The 26,137-nt window shown below is 37.4% G+C and overlaps 18 protein-coding genes across 18 annotated transcripts; 9 read left to right on the top strand and 9 right to left on the bottom strand.

The window, feature by feature from the left end:
* Window positions 1-78: 78 nt before the first annotated feature.
* C9374_004389 (uncharacterized protein) lies at window positions 79-1,061 on the bottom strand (the record flags this gene model as incomplete). Its single annotated transcript, XM_044694022.1, has 3 exons — window positions 79-242; window positions 346-816; window positions 884-1,061. The coding sequence occupies 3 exons, from the start codon at window positions 1,059-1,061 to the stop codon at window positions 79-81; spliced, it is 813 nt and encodes a 270-aa protein (XP_044549397.1).
* Window positions 1,062-2,550: 1,489 nt separating this feature from the next.
* On the bottom strand, window positions 2,551-5,510 carry C9374_004388 (uncharacterized protein; the record flags this gene model as incomplete). Its single annotated transcript, XM_044694021.1, has 2 exons — window positions 2,551-2,810; window positions 3,299-5,510. The coding sequence occupies 2 exons, from the start codon at window positions 5,508-5,510 to the stop codon at window positions 2,551-2,553; spliced, it is 2,472 nt and encodes an 823-aa protein (XP_044549396.1).
* A 361-nt stretch (window positions 5,511-5,871) lies between these two features.
* C9374_004387 (uncharacterized protein) lies at window positions 5,872-6,756 on the top strand (the record flags this gene model as incomplete). Its single annotated transcript, XM_044694020.1, has 3 exons — window positions 5,872-6,023; window positions 6,094-6,164; window positions 6,305-6,756. 3 exons carry the CDS (start codon window positions 5,872-5,874, stop codon window positions 6,754-6,756), a joined length of 675 nt encoding a protein of 224 aa, XP_044549395.1.
* A 463-nt stretch (window positions 6,757-7,219) lies between these two features.
* On the bottom strand, window positions 7,220-7,909 carry C9374_004386 (uncharacterized protein; the record flags this gene model as incomplete). The annotated part of the gene is made up of 1 exon (XM_044694019.1): window positions 7,220-7,909. The coding sequence occupies one exon, from the start codon at window positions 7,907-7,909 to the stop codon at window positions 7,220-7,222; it is 690 nt and encodes a 229-aa protein (XP_044549394.1).
* Window positions 7,910-8,014: 105 nt separating this feature from the next.
* Window positions 8,015-8,635, bottom strand: C9374_004385 (uncharacterized protein; the record flags this gene model as incomplete). The annotated part of the gene is made up of 1 exon (XM_044694018.1): window positions 8,015-8,635. The coding sequence occupies one exon, from the start codon at window positions 8,633-8,635 to the stop codon at window positions 8,015-8,017; it is 621 nt and encodes a 206-aa protein (XP_044549393.1).
* Window positions 8,636-8,866: 231 nt separating this feature from the next.
* C9374_004384 (uncharacterized protein) lies at window positions 8,867-9,832 on the top strand (the record flags this gene model as incomplete). Its single annotated transcript, XM_044694017.1, has 1 exon — window positions 8,867-9,832. One exon carries the CDS (start codon window positions 8,867-8,869, stop codon window positions 9,830-9,832), a length of 966 nt encoding a protein of 321 aa, XP_044549392.1.
* A 47-nt stretch (window positions 9,833-9,879) lies between these two features.
* Window positions 9,880-11,955, top strand: C9374_004383 (uncharacterized protein; the record flags this gene model as incomplete). The annotated part of the gene is made up of 1 exon (XM_044694016.1): window positions 9,880-11,955. One exon carries the CDS (start codon window positions 9,880-9,882, stop codon window positions 11,953-11,955), a length of 2,076 nt encoding a protein of 691 aa, XP_044549391.1.
* Window positions 11,956-12,316: 361 nt separating this feature from the next.
* Window positions 12,317-14,425, bottom strand: C9374_004382 (uncharacterized protein; the record flags this gene model as incomplete). The annotated part of the gene is made up of 2 exons (XM_044694015.1): window positions 12,317-12,814; window positions 12,950-14,425. 2 exons carry the CDS (start codon window positions 14,423-14,425, stop codon window positions 12,317-12,319), a joined length of 1,974 nt encoding a protein of 657 aa, XP_044549390.1.
* A 571-nt stretch (window positions 14,426-14,996) lies between these two features.
* On the bottom strand, window positions 14,997-17,126 carry C9374_004381 (uncharacterized protein; the record flags this gene model as incomplete). The annotated part of the gene is made up of 1 exon (XM_044694014.1): window positions 14,997-17,126. One exon carries the CDS (start codon window positions 17,124-17,126, stop codon window positions 14,997-14,999), a length of 2,130 nt encoding a protein of 709 aa, XP_044549389.1.
* A 382-nt stretch (window positions 17,127-17,508) lies between these two features.
* Window positions 17,509-18,735, bottom strand: C9374_004380 (uncharacterized protein; the record flags this gene model as incomplete). The annotated part of the gene is made up of 3 exons (XM_044694013.1): window positions 17,509-18,222; window positions 18,359-18,516; window positions 18,591-18,735. The coding sequence occupies 3 exons, from the start codon at window positions 18,733-18,735 to the stop codon at window positions 17,509-17,511; spliced, it is 1,017 nt and encodes a 338-aa protein (XP_044549388.1).
* A 376-nt stretch (window positions 18,736-19,111) lies between these two features.
* On the top strand, window positions 19,112-20,109 carry C9374_004379 (uncharacterized protein; the record flags this gene model as incomplete). The annotated part of the gene is made up of 2 exons (XM_044694011.1): window positions 19,112-19,452; window positions 19,602-20,109. 2 exons carry the CDS (start codon window positions 19,112-19,114, stop codon window positions 20,107-20,109), a joined length of 849 nt encoding a protein of 282 aa, XP_044549387.1.
* Window positions 20,110-20,141: 32 nt separating this feature from the next.
* C9374_004378 (uncharacterized protein) lies at window positions 20,142-20,960 on the top strand (the record flags this gene model as incomplete). The annotated part of the gene is made up of 1 exon (XM_044694010.1): window positions 20,142-20,960. The coding sequence occupies one exon, from the start codon at window positions 20,142-20,144 to the stop codon at window positions 20,958-20,960; it is 819 nt and encodes a 272-aa protein (XP_044549386.1).
* Window positions 20,961-20,988: 28 nt separating this feature from the next.
* C9374_004377 (uncharacterized protein) lies at window positions 20,989-21,366 on the top strand (the record flags this gene model as incomplete). Its single annotated transcript, XM_044694009.1, has 1 exon — window positions 20,989-21,366. The coding sequence occupies one exon, from the start codon at window positions 20,989-20,991 to the stop codon at window positions 21,364-21,366; it is 378 nt and encodes a 125-aa protein (XP_044549385.1).
* A 139-nt stretch (window positions 21,367-21,505) lies between these two features.
* On the top strand, window positions 21,506-21,841 carry C9374_004376 (uncharacterized protein; the record flags this gene model as incomplete). The annotated part of the gene is made up of 1 exon (XM_044694008.1): window positions 21,506-21,841. The coding sequence occupies one exon, from the start codon at window positions 21,506-21,508 to the stop codon at window positions 21,839-21,841; it is 336 nt and encodes a 111-aa protein (XP_044549384.1).
* A 234-nt stretch (window positions 21,842-22,075) lies between these two features.
* On the top strand, window positions 22,076-22,717 carry C9374_004375 (uncharacterized protein; the record flags this gene model as incomplete). Its single annotated transcript, XM_044694007.1, has 1 exon — window positions 22,076-22,717. One exon carries the CDS (start codon window positions 22,076-22,078, stop codon window positions 22,715-22,717), a length of 642 nt encoding a protein of 213 aa, XP_044549383.1.
* Window positions 22,718-22,767: 50 nt separating this feature from the next.
* On the top strand, window positions 22,768-24,047 carry C9374_004374 (uncharacterized protein; the record flags this gene model as incomplete). The annotated part of the gene is made up of 2 exons (XM_044694006.1): window positions 22,768-23,830; window positions 23,968-24,047. The coding sequence occupies 2 exons, from the start codon at window positions 22,768-22,770 to the stop codon at window positions 24,045-24,047; spliced, it is 1,143 nt and encodes a 380-aa protein (XP_044549382.1).
* Window positions 24,048-24,124: 77 nt separating this feature from the next.
* C9374_004373 (uncharacterized protein) lies at window positions 24,125-24,660 on the bottom strand (the record flags this gene model as incomplete). Its single annotated transcript, XM_044694005.1, has 2 exons — window positions 24,125-24,285; window positions 24,366-24,660. The coding sequence occupies 2 exons, from the start codon at window positions 24,658-24,660 to the stop codon at window positions 24,125-24,127; spliced, it is 456 nt and encodes a 151-aa protein (XP_044549381.1).
* A 374-nt stretch (window positions 24,661-25,034) lies between these two features.
* C9374_004372 (uncharacterized protein) lies at window positions 25,035-26,096 on the bottom strand (the record flags this gene model as incomplete). The annotated part of the gene is made up of 2 exons (XM_044694004.1): window positions 25,035-25,284; window positions 25,330-26,096. 2 exons carry the CDS (start codon window positions 26,094-26,096, stop codon window positions 25,035-25,037), a joined length of 1,017 nt encoding a protein of 338 aa, XP_044549380.1.
* Window positions 26,097-26,137: the final 41 nt, after the last annotated feature.

Raw genomic sequence — 26,137 nt, 5'->3', positions numbered from 1 at the left:
AATCATTTCCTAAACTCTCAACAAACTTGGAATTTCCAGTATTCAATACTTTCAATACTATTAACTATTCATCAAGTTTTATACATAGACCACAGCAGGAGCGGTTCCGTAAGCTCCATACGTCGTTGGAACAGTACTCGCGTAATAGGGTGATGAATATCCATAATAAGGAGATGAATAGGCTGTAGTATATGGAGAAACATACGGAGTAGAATAGCCTCCATAATAAGGAGCGGAATAAGCTGGATACGAAGAAGAGTAATAATATGGTTGAGCAGCTCCACCATACGCATATGGAGAGGAATATCCGTAGTAAGGACTAGTTGTTGCTGCTGGGATAGGCACCATACGAAGTGCTTGGTGGATAATAAGATTGCTGAGGTGTGTAATACGTAGGAGGTGGAGCAGTTGAGTATTGAGGCTGAGTATAATATTGATTACTTCCGTAATAAGGGGAGGTAGAAGAATAAACTGGAGGTTGCTGAGGAGGATAATATTGTGCTTGCTGAGGTTGTTGAGGATAATATTGCTGAGGTTGTTGAGGCTGATAGTATTGAGGTTGTTGCTGTTGTTGTGGTTGATAGTATTGTGGTTGATACGTGGAGGTTTGAGGATATGGTTGTTGCTGAGGATTGTATTGCTGTTGGGTGGAGTACGTAGTAGTCGAGTACGTCGATTGAGGATAATACTGTGGAGGAGGTTGAGGTATTTGCACCGTTGGTTGTTGAGGTACTGGCTGAGGTTGAGGAACTGGTTGTGGCTGTGGCTGTGGCTGTGGTTGCTGTCCACCTGTTCCCGACGATGTTGGATAAATCACTGTAATGGTGGTGGGAGGTGTAGCATTGGGTGGATACTGGGCACTAGTGTAATGACTGTGGATTACCTTGTCCAGTTGCTGCCGCTGCTTGTGGTTGAGGTTGTTGCTGCGCTTGTGGTTGTGCTTGTTGTGGCTGAACCGAATACGTATTCTGAACTGTTGGTGGTGCTTGTTGTTCACTGCTGGCATCTCCTCGTAGTTTGGTGGTACTTGCTTTTACACCTCCAATAACTCCAAACAACATGGAATGGACATCTGAAGTTGATGTGTGTGAAAAGAGAGCACACAATACGAATAGTGAAACAATGCAGCAGTGGATGAGTAGAGAGGACGAGTGGGAACTAGGCCGTGTTGTCATGAGGGTTCGACGTGCTTGTGTGAATGACAATTGTTTTTTTTTGAGTATGAAGTTAAAGAGTACACAACATGCACAACCACCACAGCAAGATGGTGAAGCAAAGAGTTCCTGGAATGGAAATACTAAAATAATGGTACTAGGAAATATTTGTGAAATATTCCTTTAAAGGAAAGATGACACTGGAGTGATCATTTTGGACTTTCCCAAAGCGTATTTTTTCGAGAACACACATATCTACAATGAGCGTTTCGCTGGAAATTTTTAATTCAATAACTATCCCCGGATGATTTTATGATGGTTTCAACCGTCAAAGCAGCTTCTCGTCAGAACTGCTCGACAAAGAGATTCCATAAGTGTGAAGTGGACCGTACTTCTAACATTTCATGTTTGCATATTTCACGGGCAGTCCGTTTAATTCATCTACTACATCAAGGAAATCTTGATTTCACATTAATGTTTTTGATTTCATTTTTGCTGAAGGATGAACCACTTTCAAAACGCTACAACAGAAAAGTGTACAAACAGTTCTAGTTTATTTCACAAACACTCTCACAAATTCACACAAGACGAGCCGAATGATGAACCGTCAAAAAGACTACATCAAGACATTTGGTGTTCAAACAGACTCACTACTTCATCCATCTTCACCTTCTCCTTTTTACCAATAATAACCATATCTATAAGAATATGAATAAGGGTACGAGTATCCATAATAATATGGATAAGTGTAAGCGTATGGATAAGCATATGTGTAGCCAAACGTGTAAGGATATGAATAGGAGTAGTAAGGATAACCAAAGCTGTATCCATACGAGTATGGATAAGTGTAAGCATAACGATAACTATATCCATAGCGTGGATAAAACATTTTAGAATTGGCACTGACTCCCACAACCAGAAGGACGAGAGCCAAAGCAATGAAAAGGAGGAGCTTTTTCATGGTGAGCGGTGGATTGACGAGTTGTAAAGGGTCACAAATCTGTGTCAATTGTTTTTTTGTTGAATTGGTCTGAATGGAGTGGACTGCATCAGGCCATTTCGTGTTAAATAGGTGAGGACAAGTTCACCATAAAAGGGTAATGTCTTAATGTTTTCATCGTGGCGGATGGATCTGATTGGGAATTTACTAAACGTGAATAACCATGTTCCAGTACCAGACCCAAAGTTGTGTTAGAGATTTTCAATGATCAATCTAGCAATTTACCAACTTTGTTCAAAGTGAATATTCAATTTTAGAAAATTACTCATTTGATTCCAAATTGAAAGGTCAGGAATTTTGTCCCTCCGTTCCTAATTTATGTAATTCATGAAACAATCATGGCCAGCAAGCTTCATGTCCCTTGACGTTGAACACACCCAATAGACAAAGTTCTTTTTAATTATTCACGTTAGTATTATTATTTACAACAACAACTTGTGTTGGTGGAGGTTGAGCTACTGGTTGTGTTTGTTGAACTACCACAACCTTAGTGGTACCCTGCTCTTTAGCATTAAGGGTGGCCACCATTCCCGGAATGAGACACAAATCAACAAGTTGCAAAATTCCGAAAATACCACCAGTGAGTAAAGAAATAATTCCTAAAAGCACCGAATCCAAATAGAATCGATGGATGCCACAAAGTCCAATACAACAGGCTAACCACAAAATATAGGCCTAAATATAAAGATGTAGCACAAAGTGAGCGTGTTCGGAATTGAGTTATTGATCATTAGTGGTTTATCAACTTATACAATTCTACATACAACAAGCATGCTCCTCATGGTTGTAGGGTTCTTTTGAAAAAATCAGCGAAGGTTCAGGATATTTTTTTTAAAGGAATAACTTGTTGTAGGATACTATTGGCGGTAAAATAACGTAGTGAGGTGAACTTTCCAAGTTCAATTTTTGTCAAATATTTCACTCAAAAGCACGTTACTACGAATTACATTGTTTTACGCGGCTGTAGTTTAGTGGCAGAACATCTGGTATGTCGGGTATCAGAAGGCACGAGTTCAAGTCTCGTCGGTTGCATTTTGATATAAAAATAACTTCAAAATCATTTATTGATGCCTTGACGATGGTGTGACACAAACAAACATTACGCATGATCCTCAAGCAATTACTATCCAACAACAAAACATACAAGTCACAATAGTCATCACCCAATGTTGTAGATGCAATGGTTTGCTTGGCATGGCAAAACTGTCACAAATATACTGAATGGAAGGAAGTTGTACTTTTGTGGAGGGAACTGGAGATTTGATCACACTCTTGGAAGAAGAACCACGAGGCGCCACTCGTTCCAACAAATCAAAAGCTCTCGTACTGGTGGATATCATATTAGATGATGCTGCAACTGCCTGTAAACTCCTAACATATTTTCTGTCGTTCGCCATACTATCGCTGAGAGTAATTTCAATGTGCTTTCTACTTGAGGCACCATATTGAATTGAAAGCTTTCTCCGAGATGGCTTGGATATTGATGCTGAATTCCTTTTGCTCAACGAAGTCAAAATTGGAAGATCAGCATTGACCAAATATGTGTCAGCAGCAAAAAAACATCTCTTGTCTTGCCCTGTTAAAAGTGGATCCAAGAACAAACTGAATGCATAAATGTGCCTTAATGTACCCCAATCAGAAATTCCCAAAATATCTTCTGGATAGGTGAAATTGAACCCATACCGTACATCCGTATCATTACTAACAGTTCCATTGATAACTAACTGTTTTTGGTAAGTCATTATTGAAGAATCGAATTGTCTGCATTGATTACTAGGAATAGCTTGTAAATTCTTGGTACAGCAAATAAAAACATTCCAAGGAGCAACTTGTTTAGAGGACGGAATTGGTGACAAACCACCAACACTGGTTTGTACAATGATAGTAGAAACTTTGACAAACATGAGATTGTCTTTGTAGAATTGTGTTTGTGGTGGACTGGTTGCGAAATTGTTGTCGAGGTAGGTGTCAATTTGTGTATCAAAATTTAATCCTCCATTTCCACCATTTCCAGCATTGTCGTTATTTGGAACAACGTATTGTAACGAGAAGGATAATTCATATAGAGTGGATCCTGGCTGACCGCTTAGTTGTGATTCAAAACTGACCTTGTACGTTCCACTATAATCATCACCAGGGTTGACCTTATTCGACGCCAAACTCACCTTCCAATACTTGGCATCAGATTTGACATCAATAAGGATTGGATACTTGACGCCAAAATGTTTAGGCCCAATCACATTCCAATTGAAAATATTTGCATTGTTGAGGCCTGCAATTCTCACTGAGAGACCAACTTCAATTTGTGACGAGTCTGAAACTACGAGTCGAGTTGGAGTGAGGCTAATATCTGGATTTGATGTAGAAGGAATGGGTTGCAAAGAGAGATCCACCTGAGTAATGATCACTTCAGTGAACGATATGGTTTTACATGTGAGTGTTCCTACAGTCGGATCATAGAGCATGTATGAAGTGAAAATTGTAGTTTTTGCATCAATATAAACTCCTGCCATGTTTTTCACAACCTTGGAGTCGGATAAATGGTCTCGCAGAGTACGTACTAAAACAAAAGTCTGCGAATACGAACTGTCTTTCACTAATACAAAACCGTCCGATAAGGCATTCAACACAATATTGCTCGAAGTCTGACACAGACTGTCGCTCTGCAAAGCAACATGAAAAGAAGAAGCAGGTAATCCGTCTAAAGCCAAATTCCTCTTAAACATGGTCACTTCGAAATATGCATGAGTTGTATTGGATCTATTAATGACAATTGGTTTGGGAGCAGAGGTAGAAATTGAAGTCCATGTGAGAGGTAGTGCTGGCTCTGACCATCTAGAATAAGTGACTTGAGCTGTTGAAAGTGTACTATTGAGGACGGAAGTTCCCGAGGCTGTTTGAATTGTACCTTGAGCAATAACGTTATAGGCTGGATATTCAATTGGGGAATTGGTGCTACTCGTGGAACCAACGTAACCATCGGGAATGAAAAGTACCTTTCCTTGTTGAATGTCGTTAGAGGTGAAAGAGTTCACGAACAAGGATGCATTTCCATTGAGGTATTCAAAATGTCCTCCTTTCATATTCAATATGAAGAAGTTGACAATGATGAGTGTGATTCCCGAAGTGGATGAAGAAAGACTTGCTGAAAGGTCGGTAGCTGTTAAGATTTTGCCTGTGAAACCTCTGGAGGTGAGCCTATTGTTGGTAATGACGAGTGACGGCGTTTGAGCGTTTACTACTCTTAAGAGAATACAGAGTAATGCAAGTGATACATGAAGGACAAATTCAAGAAACGACGAGCCTCCAAGAACTGTTCTTCTTGATGAACCACCACCATTCTTCATCGGATTCATGATGTAATATTATTTATAACGTGGTGTTGAAAAGTATTTGATCAATCAATGAATACTACTATTGTTGTTGATGATTGTGTTCAATCACACACACGTTAACGAATGTTAATAACACGTATTGTTGTGATAAGACCGTGATGGTATATCGAGCTTTCTTCTTCGGTTATTCGTTTTGGAGATTTGATAATAGAGTTCTTGATCCAGGAATAATATCAACCAAAAGTAAAAGAACGTTGCCTGTCCCTCCATGTTTGGTGTTGTCTGGTTTTTTGGATTCATTCTTTTTTCAAGCGCATGCTGAATTTTGTTGTTTCATCATGACAAACTCTTCATTTTTGTTTTTTTTCTCGATCAGACAAAAATGAAGAGTTCAAAAAGGTCCATCTCTCGCCATGTTGTAACGCTGAACAACGAGTCATCAACTGGTGGGTACAGCCAAGTGGGTACCTCTCTTGATGCCATCAGAAATCGGATTCAATGTGGATTCATGTGTAAATGGAACGAATCAAAGGTGTACGTTTCCTCTAACAAAAAGAACCACTAAATCCTTGGTATTCATCCATCTCAACATTCCAATGAATAGTTTTCTGTATAATACTCCAACCAGTGTTCATTTGAAGAAGATTGCTCTTTCTTCATGGACCGGAGAAGAATGTAAGTTGTTGTTGTATCAATGAGTAATTATGCCCGATCACACTTGTAATAATTTCATGATGATGATCCTTTGGTTTTATGGATCTTGGTCTCTCAACTATAATTCCATTCTAAAAACATTCAACAACACACACCCTCAGTAAGGACATTCCTCACTCAGAAATCACTTCTCCGAATTCTCAACAACATTTCATCAGAGACTCAACTCTCCCAAATATTCACTACAGACAAGACTCAATCTCTTTATGATTGTCTGAAGGATCTTTTAGAGTATTGTTATTGCTCTCGATCTAGAGTATCGATTTTTCAAAACCTCCACAAATTATCGACGTGCTGCTCACAAGCACTTGTAACACAACAACAGGCGAGAGGTCCCAGCATGATGATGGACGATGAGTATGAAATGATCATACACTCTCATGTGGTACAACCAGTCATTATGAATCATCAGACTGACATTCGTACCACGATTCAACAAGTTTCTGTTCAAAATTTGATGAAAATCTTTTTGGAATTATCTCAAATGGATGCTGTGGAATTGGTGAGTGCTTTACAAGAAATGTTAATGCAATGTCCTTTGGAATCACAGTGAGTGAGTTGTAAAGCTTGAAACAGCTCACAAGAACGAGTTCACTACTAACATTCAATGGCAAATTAAAAGCATGCAAATCATAAGGCTTTCAAAATGAAATTCGAAATTGTCAAAGCCTGTTGGATTCGAAAAGCCTCAACCTGAAATAAATGGCAGACATTGAATTTTCAAAAAACCACCAATGTGACTTCAATCTTAACTTGGGCAGAATTGGAAGCACTTGCTTCATATTTCACATTTGCAATAATTAAAAGAAGAATTGTGACATACTTTTTCAAAATTAACTAATTGTTTAGTGTTATAATAATATTTCGTTGCAAATCAAGGTTGTGAAATCCAAGTTTTCAGGTACCAATCAAATCTTGCACACCCATAAATTATTCAGTGGCCATTACTTGTGCAAGCACAAATTTGGTGTGTGAATATGGAGTTGTTAGTACTTCAAAATTCTAGGACTCGTTCGTTAATCTCTGGCTCTTGCTGCCTTTTTCAACATGGAATCGGGAACACGATACCCCTTCTCCAAGTGCCATTTCGTTAATTCTTCATTGCTCAATACAGTATGTGCTTCGGAAATAAGTGCCATCTTTTTAACACATACGTCACCACAATCAGGATTCCTATCAGGGTGCCATTGTCTGGTTTGTTTTCTGAAGGCTTTCTTGATGAGTTTGAGTGGAGAGCCTCTAGGAACTTCCAAAACTTCAAAGTAATCAATCTTTTCATAGATATCCTCTTCGTGTACCATTGGTGTATTCTCCGATGTTATCTTCATGAATGCAACAGCAGCAATCAATAAAACAATAATTGCAATCATGATTTGAGCAAATGTAATTTCCAATTCCAAGAAGGGTATTTTGAATGAGGAACGAGAAGAGCCATCCTTTGACAATGATGAAGCCTTTCCAGTTCTTCTTCTCTTTACTCCGAATGGATGAAATACAAGACTATTTTCCGCTGCCATGTTCTTGGAGTGATTGGATGGATCACTTGCATACATGTGAGCCTGTATATCATCAAATAATAATAAACGAGCTGTTTCATGAAAGAGTCTATCCTCCAATACAATATGACGTTGCTCATCGGCTTTTTGAGCGTCTTGATCCGATGATGATGAAGATGCCGAATTTTCAATCTTCTTTGGTTTAGCCATTTTTTTTGGGTGTTGGCAGAAAACAAACGAACATTGTAAATAAATATTATCTATTCATGTAAAATTCATTATATTATTAAAAGTTAAACGTTGAGAATATATCAATTAAAACTCTTCTCGATTCGTTTTTAAATACTTCTTCATCATAGCCTCTGGAACTCGCAACCCATACACATTGTGCCATTTGGTTAAATCTGGGTTGGATAACACCTTGTAAGCTTCGGAAATGAGTGCCATTCGTTGTGCACAAACATCACCACAATTTGGATTTCTATCGGGATGCCACTTTCTCGTCTGCTCTCTGTGTGCTTTTTGAATCTCACGCCTTGATGCTCGCGTCGATACTCCTAATACTTCATAATAATTGACTTGATCCAAATCGTACATGGATTCATAATAAAAAGAGTTTTCCGATGATTTCAAAACGGCAGTGAGAGCAATAAATCCTGCAATAAATGTAATCATCACGTGTGCAAATGTAATTTTAATATCCAATAATGGTATTCTAAATAAATAATCATTTGAATTTTCTTCCTTCTTTTTCTTGTCCTTTTTCTTCTCTGTTACCGCCTCCGATGAGTCGTTATTATTATTTTCATTATTCATATTCTCTGGTTCTTCTTCCTCCTGCTCCGAAGATAATACTTCATTGTCCATGTTTAACTCTTCCTTTTCATCATGGGCTTCTTGTTTTACTTTTTGCCCTTTGCTTTTACTCTTTGCCATTTTTTTAGACTAAGTTTGTCACAACTGTTGTTTGAAAATCAAAACGTGTTGAACAAGGTTTTATAATTATTCCAACATATGCATTCGTTGGAATAATTATAAAACCAGCAAGACCGAAATTGGATTCTTGCCCAAGACAGTTTTTTGACAATTAGATTTAACCAAAAAAAATAATCAAAACAACACTTCCATTATCTACGAGAAGTGTTGCAACTCAAAACAAGCAACAACATGGATCATCGGAACGAAGAAATACAACAGAGCGAAAACGAGGGATCAATGGTTGATCCTCGGAACGAGAAGCAACAACCACCACCACACGCAACAACTAGTAGTGATGAATCAACAAATAATAATGAAATGTCTTGGATAATTTCTTCTCCATCCTTATTGCAGAATGATCCTGAAATTAATAATGATGATGAAAATCACAAAATATCGGAATTGCATTCATTGGTGGAATCTAAAACCATGGAGGACTCTCACGATTTAAATTCCTCTACGAAATCCAATTCTTCTTTTTCTAGGGTTGAAACACCTCGGAAAGAAGAGAAAAATTTTTCCTTTACTTCACCAACTTCACAATCCATTACTGACGATTCAAATCAAAATACAATTGTCATTGATCCAATGTTAACAACGACACCAATGTCAGAAAACATGACCACACCAAGTTCAATTGAGTCAAAATCTGCTACCAGCATCAGCTCAGCAAACACCACGAGTGGCAGACAGAGCTTGGGACCATTTGAATTACTCATGCAACGACTTGGAAATATTTCTAACGATCCATTAGGAAATAGTATCAATACAGCAATTCCTATTGATGACAACAGTAACGATTTCAAATTGACGAGAAAACATCCTATTCCAAATAATAATAACTTGAATCAACATAGCTCCTCTCAACTGAGTATTAACCTTGTGGATGATAGCGAACTAGACCATTTGAATTTTTCAAACTCATCTACTGCTAACAACAAACGTGGTAATGGCAGTACATTTTCCTTCGGATTTTCGAGTTTCCCAAATATCAAACTACAGGACAATCCTATCTTGGGATCTTCATTTTTCACAAAGAAAGAAGAAAAGCCATCAGAATCATTGGAAGTATTGGACTGCACACGATCCAATGGGATTATCAATTGCTCTCAAGATGAATATGAGTATGATTCTGAAAGGAAGATTATGAAATGAAAAGCATGTTGGAAACACAAGATGTTGAAGATGCTATTGAATCGCTTATGAATGGAATGTCTGACGAGCAAAAACAAGTGATGGAAAAGGTGAGACGAGGAGAATCTCTAGTCGTGACAGGATGCGCCGGAACAGGCAAGAGCTATTTACTTCACAAGATGGTTTCCATGTTAAAAATGCTTGACAAAAATTATGCTGTGACTGCTGCCACAGGAATAGCTGCAGTCAACATTGGAGGCGTCACACTTCACAGCTTACTCGGCTTAGATCCAGACGGAAACTGCAATGCAATTTGGGGTAAGAAGAAAGATATAAAGTCCCTTGAGGTTTTAATCATTGACGAGATCAGCATGGTGAGCGCAGAATTATTTGAAGTGACCAGCTTTTTAATTTCATTGGTTTGCTTCTATTCAGACATCAAACGGCAACACAACTTGAATCAAAAACGAAATGACCAAATCAAATGGACCCTCGGTAGAATTTATGACCAAGCAATCCCATTCTATTTGGTAGAAGGATTTCCACACTTTGGAGGTAAACAAATTATATTATCTGGAGATTTTATGCAATTGAATCCAGTACCCAGAAGGTTTAATGACTCAGATGGTTCCTATAACAATTCTGGAAAAGACAAACAATTCATGTTTCAATCACCTCTGTTTTACAAAATTTTTAAACCAGAAAATATTGTCCTATTGAAGCAAATTTTCAGACAGACCGATCAACCAGAGTTTTTAAAAGTGCTTAGTGAAGTACGAACAGGAAATATTTCAACAGAGACTATTAATTTTCTCAAGAACTTGCAAAACAATACATTATCGAGCGTGAATGGCGTATTACCTACCATGCTGTACACAACAAATAAGGACGTCGACAAGGAAAATGACTATCATTTGAACATGCTCACAACAGAATCTCAACATTTTTATACAGAAACTATTGATCTTTATGGAAATATTCCAAAGCCCATGTACAATCAAGTCAAGAAAATTTTGGACAATCAAATTCCAGAGTCCATTGTCCTCAAAGTTGGAGCACAAGTAGTCTTGACGAAAAATATCGACAAGAAACATGTCAATGGATCGAGAGGAGTAGTGATTGGATTCAAAACTTTTGGACAATTACATATTGAGGAATGGCAAAAACATAGATTCTCTCGCTTCTCTCCAACATGGAGATTCAACATAATGGTGCCTCAAATTCGATTTATGGATAATTCCACTTCTTACATTCCACCATGCGTTTTTCGAATTCACGGACCCAAGGTGAATGGAGCAGAAACAGAAATGTGGAGAATGGGATTTCCATTCAAATTAGCATGGGCAATCACTGTACACAAGAGTCAAGGAATGACGCTCGACTATTGCAAAGTGAATCTCTCTAATGTATTTTGTCCTGGATTGTGTTATGTGGCTTTGAGTCGAGTGAAAAGAGCAGAAAATATGCAACTAGTGGATATTAATTGGAAAAAATTGAATTATGTGAATGCCGATTCCAAAAAATTCTATCAAGATTTGAATGACAACTGTCTGACTGATACCAGACACAACTTGACATCAAGTTTGAGTAGTAGTTCAAATAGCTCAAGCAGTAGCAGCGTCACAAACACATCACCATTAAGGAAACGTGCATTCCACGAACACTCTTCTCAAAATTTCCGAGTCACTTCCAGTAGTAGCGGTAGTGTTTCTCAATTCAATTTTGCATTGCCATCTTCGTCGCAAGAACATACATCATCATGTTCGGATCCAATCACTCCACTTTCTTTTCAAGCTCCTTCCAAGAAAATCAAACAAGAATCAACAGAAATCCAAATGACTCACCCTTCACAATCACAGCAATCATTACCAAAAACAGAGCTCAAGTCAGAAACAGTCGTGTTGTGGTATTGGCAAAATAACAGTAATTGGAAAGTATACGATCAATTGTCACAACAAATTGAGAATGCATATCAAGAGTATCGAAAGAGTGGAGAATCGTCAAGTAAGCAACAATTTAGTGTAAGCGATTTGCACATGATTGACTTTAAATTGATGAAGCAAATTAACAAACAAGAATCGTGGAGGACAAGAAAGGTCAAAAGAGAGGAGCAATTCGTAACAAAGTTAACTAAAATCGAGTAACCAGGAGTGGAATTTTATTTCTGTACATTATTTCGAGTGACTTGTCTTTAAACCGTTTAATTCAAGCTACTTGTGAATTTAACTGCTAACATTTCAAAGAATTGTTTCAGACCCTTGCGTTTAAGCTGAGAACAGAGTGAGAAATTTGTTGTAAGGTCTTTGTATTGTTGATAAATATTGCATACCTGAAGCTAATAGGTCAGCAACTCTTCGACTGCAGACAAAGAAACAAGTTCCTTGTTTAGATGCTAGTATTAATGTCTTCTTGAGCCTGTTCATACAGTGAGATTCAAGTGTTGCTTTGAAAAAATACCCAAGGAGATACCCCAAGAGTTTTTACTGGCCATCATTGAAGAGGCAATTACCTCTCATCATCATGTCGATGTACCTTGTAATTGACACAATGCCAAGTATTATTCAAAATACCTCTAATATTCCAAATACTCTTCACATCCTCTGGCTGTACATTATATGCAGAATCTACTGCTTTGGAGCAAATATTCATTTCTCCAGTCTTTCTGTGTTCATCAGTGACTGGAATTTCCACTCGCCATAAAGTCCATCCATAATTTCTATTGTACTTTAACGGGTCTCGTTCCAAATCTGCAGAGTACCATGTTTTTCCATGATCTGTAGTAATATCTACTCTTTCAATTCCATTTCCTGAACCAGCCAATGCGTACCCTTTCACCAGGACCGTGTCATCCTTAATGGGAATATTGGGAGAGGGACTACAAATTGAAGATTGTACTGGAGCGTCGTGCACGGCACTGGCCTTGGAGAAATCTGCCGTGTCCCAATCTACGGAGGGAGCAAAAGTTTTGTAATCTTTTTGTTGCCACACCGATTGACATTCTGTCTCGCTTAATACAATTTTTGTGACCACTTTGAAAAAAGGTATCAATGACGTCAGTTATGGAAAAATTTGAAGTTTTGAAATATTTCATCATGTCAAATTCAATTTTTCCAAATCCACAAAAACTAAGGCACTTACCTTGACGTTTCGTGCTCCAATAGCTCCTGGAACAATGGCTCGAACAGGATATCCATGATCAATTGGAATATCCTCTCCATTCATTTTGAAAGCCAATAAAACATCTGCCTTGTCACTCATGGCTCGATCCACTGGAATTGAAATTGCGTAACTTGAAATACCATCCGTGTCAGCTCCCTTAAATTCCACATGTTTCACTTTTCCTTCATTCAAAATTTTCTCTTCTGTAATTCCGTATAATTGTAACACATCCACCAATTTGACACCTGTCCATTGAGCGTTTCCAACTGCAGCATTGGTCCATCCGAGACCTCGTGGTGGTTTGTGACAAGACATTTCTGTTCTTCTGTTACCAGCACATTGCAGGGCAACTGTTAACGTGTGATGTTTCAACTTGTCATTGTTTTTCAAATCATTCAACGTGAGTTTGATTGGACTCTCAATTCCCTCTCCCAAAATTTCCAACACGTACGTGTCTGCATGTAATGTTGGAACAGGCAAGTGATTTCTTATGAAAAATACCTCATTTGGAGTAATAAATTTGTCCACCAAAATTGAAGGAGGTGTCTCTGCATTAAATGGTTTATCCATATTCACTTGAAGAACTGGATTTCTATTTTTGGGATCGTTGGCATAAATATCATTTGCATTTTCTTGAGCTGCTTTCAACTCGTTCAATTTCTGAACATCCTTTGGATCCAACTCTCCAATCTTGTATTGTTCCAAAATTTCATACACTTCTTTCGTATGATGTTGTCGATAAATATTCCAAAATGGTTCAATGGACTTGCCAGCAGCAAGCATGATTTTTTCTGTTCCTCCCGGATGAGCCTCAATAAATTCAGTGACATCATAAACACCTCCTTTAAAGATGACCCAAATACTACCTGCTTGTTTGGAACTTCCATCATGTTGAGCCACTTGTTCCAAAGTGAAATATTTCAAAACATTTGGTTCTTCATCATTCTTGATCATTTCCGAGTGAGATTCCTCAGCATGAACATGAACAATAATTCCATTTCTGTGATGAGATGAATGTTCTACTTCTTCCTCATCTTCCTCTTTTGAAAGGAACATGATCGTTGCATTGGATAAAGTTCCCAATAAAAATAGTAATAAGGCGGTTGGAATTTTATCAAGTAGAGGATGAGATTTTGATTGAGAAGAAGAAGATGAGGCTTGATGTGCGGATGGGTTGAAACGATCATTTCCTTCTTCGGAATTGGAAGAAAGTTTTGAGGAATGAAATTGTCTCATGAATGAAGAAAGGAAAGAATTGGAATGGTTCTCCATCATCATGAGAGAATTATTCTTGTGAGAAGATGAGTTGTTCCATAATGATGATGATTTTGATGAAAGCTTTGACTGTTGGTGGATGTGTGGTAAGAATGTTGTTGTTATGGATGGAGTCGATTTTGAAAGGAATTGATGGCCATGAGAATGATGGAAAAGCTTCTCGGCTTTGTGTTTGAGCATTTTTTTTGGACTGTGATCCTTTTTTTCTTGTGCTGACATGCAATTTACAAATTTGATGTCGCTTAACTCAAAACGCGAATTATTATGGCGGCAATTGTACTAGAACTGTCAGATATTCGTCATCCACGTCAGCTGATTGAGTAAACTCAAAGAATCAAAATAAATGAGTGAGTCTTCTGATTGTTGCAAGGTTTGAAGAACGAAGCAACTTGGTTCTTACTGCAAACAGACAACTGAACGAATATAGACCATAGACGTTACACATTATTCGCTTCAGCTGAAGCTTGTAAAACAACAGCGTGCAACGAACAGCTCACGAAGACAGATCTTGCTAGCACCTAAACAGAACTATTACAATTCTACTGCATGACATTCAACGAATAAATTTTTTTATGCTTTCATATTCATTTTTGACTTGACGAATATCTGACAGGTTTTTAGTGCGCTTCAACGTCGGATGCGCCGCCATAACAAGAGACAGCTGAAGGACATGGTGAGATGGCGAGTGGCCGCATTGTTCTTTTATCCTAAACTACAACGTTGAATGAAAACAAGAAGTCACAAAACACAGTTAAACTTTACTCGTTTGACCTTGTGGGTTGTTCTGGTGCAAATCATCGTCATGCAATTCAATCTCAATAGTAGGGGAAAAGGCGGAATTATTGGTGGCCGTATTGTCGTCATGATGGTTTGGTTGCAATGTAGCATCAACATTCATTTTGGATAATTGTTGATTGGAAATGGCATGAGGGGCACCACTTCCCGTATCTTGAGCTCGACTTATTCTCACACAAAATATCATAAAACCTGACAAGACTTGCAGAGAGGCTCCCAAAGTGTATAGCAATAAATATCCCATTCCTTTGATATCTGGTGCAATAGAGTCACCTATCAATATCACAAGACCACCTATTGGAACTCCCAATAATTCTGGAATGGTTCCAGAAATATTCCACAATGCCAGGTCTTTTCCTGAATCATCTTTAGAAATGAGAACAGAATTGACAAGGGATAGATCCACACTTATGAATGACCCAATACCAAGACCGTACAATATTGAGCAGCAAAATACCATCACAGTGTACGATCTGAAAATAATGAGAATAATACTGGCAATTCCAACTAAAAGTGCTCCACCACTGTACACGAATCTTCGTCCAATAATGCTAGCTATTTTCTGGGCTAAGAGGGCACTAACAAAAGTAAATAAAAAGACAATTCCTAAAAACAGTGACAATGCTTCTGTATCTGTGGTTGGAAATTTGTCTGTAACAAAATTATATGGTTTCAACACATCATGAATAAAGTATAGGAAATAGTTCTTTGCTGCTGCATTGGTGAGTTGAATGGTGAAACGTGTCACAAACACCCAAGTAAAATTTCTATTCTTGAAAGGAATTAAGAATTGCATGATATAGGCAATAGCACGTTTGAAACGAGATGGTTTTGGAGGAGGGGGAGATGGCATTGGTGTAGAGTCCGTCAAATCTGAATTGGTGTTGTTGCCTGCTGTTACGTTGGAGGTGTTATTGAGTGGAACATCCTCAAATTCAGCTGGCTTTGCTGCTTGTTGTATTTGATTAATTGGTGGCTTTCGAAGCTCTTTATGAAAGAGAGCTAGTGGAACACATACTAAGGTACAGAGTGTGGCATACCCCAAACACACCCAAATTAAATCAATGTGACTCACAAGAACTCCTCCCAGAACAACTCCAAGTAAAGTACCAATTAATGTAAATACACCAACAAGTGCAGAAACTAAATTGATTTGTTCTTGTGGGAACAAATCTGTGACCATTGCCGTAATAATTGCTTGTGAGGTGACATAACCAGATTTTCCAAAACATAATACAATGGTATATATCACCACAATAAATATGTAATATTTAGGAAATTGTGTATGCATCATGGAACATATGGCTTGCAACACAATGGATAAGGCCCAAATCAATGTTGCAACCACAACTATTGGAATACGTGTTTTTCGTCCAATACGATCCGAAATATTTCCTACCACTGGTGAAACAGCACTACCAATCACTGTTGCAATGGTCACAATAATGCTCAAGTTGAGAGCCTTATTGGTCTCTCCGAGAAATTGAATTACAAGATTTTGTAAAAGAATTCCCAAGACGAGAGAGCTTGTAGAACCACTTCCAACATAATAGACACAATAGGCAAGAGTTTTGTAGAAAGGTTGTTTGGGATGATCTGAATGAGGAGATAAGGTATGATCCAATGTTGGATGATGATGTTCCATATTAATAGTAGTTCCCTGTTGTTCTTCCGGTACATGAGTTTTTGATTTAGAATCTGTGTCTTGTTGAGGAATAGATGCCGCATCTTCCTCCTCTTCAAAATGTTCAAATTCTTCTTTCACGACATCTAGAAACGGTTTTTCAGATGAATTTAATGGCTGTATGACAAATGTTGATGAAAGTGGGTTGTATTCAGTAAGAATGCGAACGGAAGATGAATGTGAGGTTTCTTCCGACGACGAAGTTGTGGTGTTTCTTTCTCTTGTATGAGAAGAGGTCAAATTTGACTTGTAACTGCTGAGAGCAGCGTTGGTAGATATGGAACTATTGGTGGTTGTTGAAGTGGGAGGATGTTGAGAAACTGCTGTTGTATTAGAAATATTTCCAATATTGCTTGAAACCTTTGAATTATTATTGTTCATCGGAACGGGTGATGAACTCATTTCCTCTATTGTATAATTGAAAAATAAATTCAATCAAATAAATTACTAGAAGGACTATTCGGATGAGGAAAATGATACAGCAATGATTGTATATTCAAACTGCTGTTTTGTTTTTGGATTGATGATGACAGTAATCTCTAAAATACCATGAATAATGGGTTGATGACAAGTGGATGTTTTTTTTGGTTGTGCCCAAAATGATTATTTTTGCAAACAAAGTGAATTGGAAGCAAGTTTGAAAGAAAATACTAAGGGCGAAGAAGGTCGTTGTTAATAATACCCCAAACATTGTGCAATTACTCCAATTCTACGACAAGCAATGATCTTGGAAATCAATTTTACTTTTCGAATCTCATAAGGCTCGTTAGTCAAGTTAGGCCGATCAGAACTTCTTTACAATTGTTCTGTTAACAATGTCAATTAGGGTTTGAAGTTGTTGTTGAGGTTGGAGAAAGGAAGGAGCAATTTGTGTGAAAATGGCCATCACAGTATATCCCACACAGCATGCATAGATGGTAATGCATAACTCGGCATCACCAAAACTGTTTTTCTTGATGAGAGAGGTTTCGAGTACTTTGGTGAATTTTCCACTTTCAAAAAGATAAGTTTTGTCTGCATTTTCTGTCACAAGTTGAAGGGAGCCACCATTTTGTTCACATGTGGGCCTCAAGGATTTCAAATATTGTTCTACACTTGACATACTTGATTCCACAAAATCCAATGATGATATGTCCTTATAGGTAATGGCAAGGGAAACAACCGAATCTGAAAATACGGCTGAGAATGCCTTGTTGCCAATATTTCTACTGCATAGCTCAAATTCACGAGGTACTACGGGCACAAAGGTGTGACTTGGAAACTCGTACACTTTTTTAAATTCTTTTCTACTTCGAGGAGAGAATGACTCGATGGTAGAGCCACCAGAGGCGTCTTCATCACACACCGAAGAAGATGGCTGCTCCGTACGTTTTGCAAGCTTGTATTTGACATGTAGTGTTCCTGATTTTACATGATTCAAATCAAGCTGTAACAAGTATTCTTTATCTGTTTGGATTCTCCTCATTGGAATGAGCATGTCCACACTTCCAATAAAGTCCTATGTGTGAATAGATTGAATATAATATACACGAGTCCATGCAGGGGAAAGTCAAAGGGAATGAGGGTGTTGCGACAAATGAAAACGAGTGAAAATTACGTTAAAAAACGTTAAAAGAATTCGTGATACAACATACATCTTTCTTGAGTCGATCCCAATCGTAAACTTCAAATGTCACAACCAGTCGTTCTTGCATTTTCAATCCAAAAAACTCTAACTTTTCATTCCACTCGGGATTTAGATTTCGTTTGATGATACTCGTCCGTTCTTCTTTCGTTTGTCCTTGATGTGGAACTGAAACGGTGATAAGATCAATAGATCTTGATTAGCAATCGGCAACGTATCTCAAAACTATATTCACAACTTACCTTTCACCACCACATACGGATCCGATGAATTTGTAATAATATCGGCAGCGATCAATTTTGTTGCTCTCTCCACAACAATTTCCAACGACAGCGTCGAGCTCTGTTGTTGTTGCTGAACAAGATCTTGATGAGGAGGAAGAGGCATTCTTTTCAAAATGAAATTTGGAACTGAAGATTAGGAAGTTCTTTCAAGAAACGCACTTTGAAATAAAAGTAAATCAACCAGAAAGAGTTTGAACTGTGCGAGAGGAAATTCTGTCGGGATGAAGTAACCGTGAACTGTAGGTAAGGTCTTGATATCATGATTCTTCTCGGGTCATTTCTCGGTTGGAACATTGCCGGTTCATAATAAAGAATACAACCGCCCATTTTGTTTACAATCTTTACAATTTAAAAAGTTTGAAACTCGAGATCCATCACTGGCTATTATCAAGATGTATGAATAGTCATATAAATAGCCTCCACCACATCATCGTGTTCTTGGAGAAGGGTTTGCAAATCAAATTCAAACGCACAATTAAATGATGACCACTATGAATCCGAGGTCCGCTTCCTCATCACACAGAACCCCAAAAGAGCTTGAATGCATTCATCATGATGAGGATGATTTAACTAGCAATTGCTCCGATTTAGCACTATCTGATAATGAACAAAACAAGGCAATAAGTCTGCCTAGGACCATACAACGACAACATCAAGACATGAACAAGGACGGTAAATCCACTCAAGACAGTCAAGGGTCTCTCACGAGTGGCATTTCAACTGCTATGCATTTGTCTGCAATTTCAAAAGAAGCAACGACACAATTCGTGCCAGAAAAGGAACATGAATTGTTTTTCAACTCTGCACAGCAGTTGGAAGAGTACGTGCTTTCGCAATTGGGAAAATGGATGAGTGTGTTCTGAGACCTCCTTGCTCATTGGAGGAATTTGAAAATTTTGAGCTAAAACACCCTTTGGGGGAGAGGGTTGACAAGTCTTTCTCGACCATGAATGACGAAAAGAACTCCAGTGCGTTGTCGGGTGACGAGTATTTGGCACAGGTATCGATACAATCAGAAAAATTATCATTACAGGATGAGGATTTGCATGCTCAACTGGAACTTGGATCATTATTTGTAGCAAACGACCACAATTCTTCGAACTATCAAATGGAAACAATTGATACAACAAAAAACGAAATCATTAACAACAGCCACACTCTTTGTGACGCAACAGAAAACGCATCTGTTTCGTGTTCGTATGAAGAAACAACCTCTGCAGAGTATTCGAGTGTGAATACTGAATGTGAAGAACCACACAAGCAATGCTTAAAGACTGAACAGAAAATCGAACCGACACTTGTGGACGAAGTGGAACAACAATCAATTGAAAATGTTGCGGCGTTCTCTCATCAAACTCAAGAATATGCATTATCACCACAACCACAATATGTAAATATTTCAACAAACCTTCAACTTGAGAACATTCTCCTAACTTTAATGTGGCAACCATTCCCAAACGAAAACTGGAAGCCTTGAAAACCACCACTTCCATAGACAGCTGTAATATCATGACCACCGATTCCACAGTGCCGTCACCGACGGAGATTCAGTTTGCTGTGGTGGAGATGCCCCAGGCCTCTGTCGGAATTAAGGGACCTTCATTAATCAAGAATGGAATTTATAACATTAAGCAAAAATATCGAAAGTCAGACAAAGTCTTGATTTGCCTAATTTTAACCTGTATAATAGTGAGTTGTATATTGTTCACTGCTCCAATACCCTTACTGGCTGTTGGTGGATCATTTTTGCAGCAGAGTGTGACACCATCTGCTTCAACTACCATCTCTGACGGTAAAGCCATTATTTACACTAGATTTCCGTGTTTCATTGTTGGAACACGAGACTGCTCCAATGCAGACACTGGTCGCGGCATAGCTTTTCGAATTTCGTTTCCAACCTTTTCAAAAGACAGTTCCAATAATTTATCACAAACAAATCCCAAAAAACCTTACAAAACCCTTCTCTCTGACTCGTGCTATCCAAAAACACAGCAATATCATACAGAATCAGAGTATGTGTGCTATACTAACAAGGACGAAAGCAAAGTTTCACTAACTGAACCTTCCAATAATCAAAGTTCATACTTGACCAATGTTGGATTCCAATTACTGTTATTTGGAATTATTGGATTTATTTCCAGTATCTGTATTGTGATCTCGTTATGCTGTATTTGTTGGATTCTCATTGAACATAAACCCTGGCTTCAAGATAATTTAACAGTCTCTGAACAACTTCAAATGGAAGCTACAGAAGAGCCTCACGAAAATACAAGGAAGCCAATTTGGTGTGACAAAAACAATAATATTTATTATCTAACTTTTTACTAACTAATTAAACAGATTTGTGTGAAGAATAATGACACCCACTCAAAGAAAAAATGAAAACAAAGGAAAACCTATCGGAACCAATAATAATAACAAATCAGCAGCAACACAATCAAAGCCTTTGATTGCCATTCCTTCATGGACAAGGCTCCTAGTTTTTTTCGGAATTTATCTATTGGTGTTAGGCCTTTTAAAAACCGTGGAATATTTCAGTGAAGGATTACAAAAGATTGAAGGAAGTTTGGATTTAAAATCAATGGGATATTCATCGGATCCGCCAGAAATTGAAGTTTTTGAATTGATTGAAAAGATGGGCTCGGAGGAAGAACCTCACATCTCATCATGCAATTTATTGATCAATTTCTTTTTGTTCCAATTTATTGCATTGTCCATTGTTATATTTGGTTAAAAATTGGAGAAGGTTTATTTAGTCCATTAATGTTTGTCCTGATTGCTCTCAATGCTCTCGTTGATACTGCAGAAAATATGTCCATTATTGTGCTGTTATTGACCTATCCTTTTATGAACGGAGTCGTCAATATAAAGAAATGGCTGAATCGACACAACCACTATCAAGCTTTCCAACGAGTCAACGAATTGTGAAAGGCCTTGCACGAGGATTACATTATTTTACTCCGTATAAATTCATGCTCATTGGACTCTTTTTCCTGACCATGTTGGTCATGACAATTTTGTCTCACTTTATGGCACAAGCAAGTGAGGAAGAAGAAGCCAATTCCACACTTGGCAACAATAATCAAGAAACCACAACAAGCGCATCCACAACCACATCGACCACTACTTTGAAAATAACACAATACATTTACAGATACAAAAAAGAAAAAGAAGAAAATGCAATAGAATATCTATCTCATATTTTGTAATCCTTTGACCTCTTGATTTCGGAGATTTTCACAATTCAATTTTTGAAAGAAGATCTCAATGGCCCAACTGCTCACTTCCTCTCTCATGATATGAACCTTTCAACAGTGAGCCAAACAGGAAAATTAAGCTCTGGCGGATAGTGTCGGCAGAAACTTCGTTTTTCAACATTCAAAAAAAATAGGCGAATTAATTCATTGACAGGTCTTGTCATGACCAACATGTTGACAACAACAATGCGAAAGAACAACTCACTCATTCATTCATCCATCTTGTTGATGATGATAATTGTTTTGGTCACATTTTCTGTGATGGTCGTTTCCGAAGAGTTGTTGTCCTCATTTTCTCATCATCATGAACAACAACAACAACAAGAACGTTTCGCTTCCTTTTCACTCCATCATTTAATGTCGAACCAAAATGGTATCAACAATCATTTTGAAGGAACGTTCAGAGTACACATTCGGAATGATCAGTCTCATCATCACCCCACAGTGGATTCCGATTGGTTTGGAATGTATCGAATGGAGAGCGGAAATTCATTCAAATTCTTTGCACAAAGTTTACACTCACCATTGAGTGTCACTTTTGACAATGATCGAATGGACATTATGGTTCGTTCTGGAAAACCAAATCGAAACAAGGATGATTGTATTCGATTGAATTACGACATGAAGCAAGATGACATGTCCAAAAGTGGAATTCACAGAACACTCACACAATTTATTGAACTAATGTTGAGACCTGCATTGTTATCCAATTGGAGAATGGAAGACAGCAAGGAAGAGATTCAACATTTGAGTGAAATTGCAAAATGTACCGAAAAAGATTCTCTAATTTTCGTTAATGATTTGAATGAGAAACATCTGACGCCTTGATTGCATGTTTCAATAAGAATTCTCATCGAATTTACAAAATAAGATCAAGAATGGCTGAAATTGAATTGGACACTCTTCCAATGTCTATTGTTTCATCTCATTACAGTGATTTATTCAAATCCAATTGTACCACTGTTTCTCCAAAGCAACAATTTGGGAACACTCCTCCTTCTCAATTTTTCACATATCATTCTCAATGTTTAAAGAACAAACAACAACGAAATACTCCTTGGTACAAGAAGATTCAAACTCGTTTTAACAACAACAAGATGGAGGATGAAACCATCATGATCAAAAATCCAAATGCTTCACCCAATGCCACAAAAGTTTGTGTCTTTTTACATGGAGCTGGTTATCGATTTGATGAAGAACCTACTCATTCCTTTTCATATTGGGGAAATATTAATGCATATACGACTCAATGCAAAGAATCATGGTTCATTCGTAGAAATACGGCCAATCGTGGATGGACTTCTGAGGAATTACAGACTTCCTATTGTTCGTTAGCTCTTGTGAATAGTAAGCCAAATTCCACACTCATTACTGACACTATTATTTTCACACATTCGATGGGTAATTTAATTTTCCCAACTGCCATGTATAAGGGATATTGTGAACTCGATCTCAAGACCTCTATCTGGGTTTCTTTATCAGCACCTTTCAATGGATCCAAAGCTGCTTATTATTTGAAAACTCTTTGTTACGATTATGATCATCAATCCGCTCCCAATAATCTTCAAAAAATTATTGACTTTATTGCACAAGTGACACAAAATTGCGATGGAGAAAATCCAATCGAAGCAGATGCTACTTTATATCCTGATTTTTGTGACGTGGATCGACCTACGTATCGAGGAAAGAAACCCATGTGTTTGGGAGCACCAATATTTTCCTATTCTAAACCATTAATTGCTGCAAGATTGTGTGGATTTTCTCCGATGGGACTTGTCACTTATTATGGTGTTGCTTTGGAATTATTTGCAAATATGGTACAATATGGAGAAGCGAATGATGGATTGGTTCCAGCATCGAGTTGTCTGATGGATACACCTTTGGATAAATTTTCTCCAATTCCAGAAAGTGTATTATATGCTGCAAATATTAATCATGCAGGTAGGTTTATTCATGGTGGAATTTCATCATTGGATCATTATGATCATGTGGCTGTTGAAATGATTGATCATTTATATTTTGTGTACTAATCATGAACTATTTTGGAATTTATTGTTGAATGTGAATTCTGTAAATAGATGCTACATGTAGAAATGGAGATTCAGTATTTGGAGATACTACCAAACAACCATGTGCCTTCTATTCATTCAGAAATTAGAAACTATATTTTACCACACTGTATATTGCAGCAACATGTCAAAATGAACCGTCGTCGAATCATGTCATCATTTTGGGTTATGCAATTTTTCCAGACAACCAATCAAATCCTTCATATAATCCTTTTCCAGTAATGGCCGAGCAATCTTGTAAATGATAATCTTGTTTAATACTTTTCAAATTCAATTCTTCTGCAATTTGAGAGGCCGGTAAAGCTTCTGACAAGTCTTGCTTGTTCGCTAAAATAAGTAATTTCACTCTTTCCAAATTTGAATTTTCAAGTATTTCATGCAAGGTGTCGCGAGTTCTTGCATTCGACTCGGATCAGCAGAATCCACAACATAAATAATGGCATCGGTATTTTCCAAATAATGTTGCCAAACTTGTCGAATTTTCGCTTGACCTCCCAAATCAAAAATTAACATTCTCACATTATTATACTGAATCGTTTCACAATTAAATCCAACGGTTGGAACAGTTGTGACATTTTCATTCAATCCAATTTTATACAATGTTGCAGTTTTACCTGCATTATCGAGTCCGAGAATGACAATTTTCGAGTGTTTGTAACTGATAATTTGTGAAAAGAATAATCGAGAAAGAAAAGAGCCCATCCTCACAAAGTATTTCGTAAAGGAGAATGCAAGTCAGATTAATGCAACGAATTTTTTTTCGAAATTGAGAAAGGAGAGATGGTTGATCTTTTTTTGGAAGATTTTTGAATGGTCACTTGAAGGAAAATGGATTCCTTCTCAATTCGAACAACGTGACATTTTTCATTCCTTTTTTTCCATTTCGTTAAGGGTAAAATTCGTCATGCAGCAATTCACCTCAAAATATTATTGAGTTTTGCAAATATTCTTCTTTTTCAACTCGTCTTGATAATAATGAACATATAATACTTGTGAACAAAGAGCAATAAATTCAGATGTACCTTCTCCTGTGACTGCACTTGTCTCTAAATAGGTGACACATCCCAATAGGCGTGCTAATGCTTCTCCACTTTCAAATGAAATTGGTTGAAATAAATGTTGTAGTTTGGCTTTTTCACATTCTTCAGAATGATGTCGAACGTCAGTTTTACAACCAATGAGAATGATAGGAATGGTTGAAGAGAATCTTCGAACTTCGATAACCATTTAGAAAATAACTTTTCAATACTTGTCAAATCAGCAATGTTGAAACAAAGGCAAAATAGATCCGAATCAGGATAAGAAAGAGGTCTCAAAATATCATATCTATTTAAGGTAAAATGTCAATGTGTCAAAAAAGCACATACATACTCATCTCCTCCTGCTGAATCCCAAATGGACAAATAACTTGTTACTCCACTTTCTATGGGGTAATTTCCAACATAGAGTAATTGAAATATTTCACTGACTGTTGGGATATATTCTGGTCGATAGACATTGCTAGTGATAGCCATTTCTAAACATGTTTTTCCAACTCCTTTGCTTCCTATTAACATGATCTTAAAACGTAAATCCTTTTCAATTCGATCTTTTAACAATTGATTGATGGGTAATTTTTGACACATTTTTTGTAATTGTTTTTTGGAATAGAATGAATGAGGTCGACAGGAAACTTTTGCAATTACTGAAATACCTTGTTCGATTTTCCTTGTTTCAGTCATTTGTTTAAAATTATTTTTGGAATCACTCGCGTTTTGTAATTGTTTTTGAAATTGATCCAATCGATGTTGTGCTTGTTGATCAATTTCATGTTTCATTTCAATCAAATGAAATTTAAAATTATTTGTAAATAATTCATATTTTTGCACATAATTAGGATAGATTTTTTGATACGAGTGATCCACATAGATGGTTTGTACTGTGATGGTTTTTAAATATTTAATTTTTAAATCATAATGATTTCTCCAAAACTCATCTTGACACGCGATCATTCCGAGGGATTTAAACTTTTCCGATGAAAGCATGGACAAGTGAATTTGATTTAAATCATGAATGGGTAGAAAGGAAAGAATGATTCGGAAAATGTCTTGGTGGAGAATGGGAGAATCATGAAGTGGGTTTTCGTCGGTTAATGACATTTGTAATTTTTTTTTGTGAAAATGACAATTCACAGTGAAAT

The sequence above is a fragment of the Naegleria lovaniensis genome (assembly GCF_003324165.1).
Source record: "Naegleria lovaniensis strain ATCC 30569 chromosome Unknown tig020, whole genome shotgun sequence".
Lineage (NCBI taxonomy): Eukaryota > Heterolobosea > Eutetramitea > Acrasida > Naegleriidae > Naegleria > Naegleria lovaniensis.
This window is presented reverse-complemented; position numbering and strand designations above follow the sequence as displayed.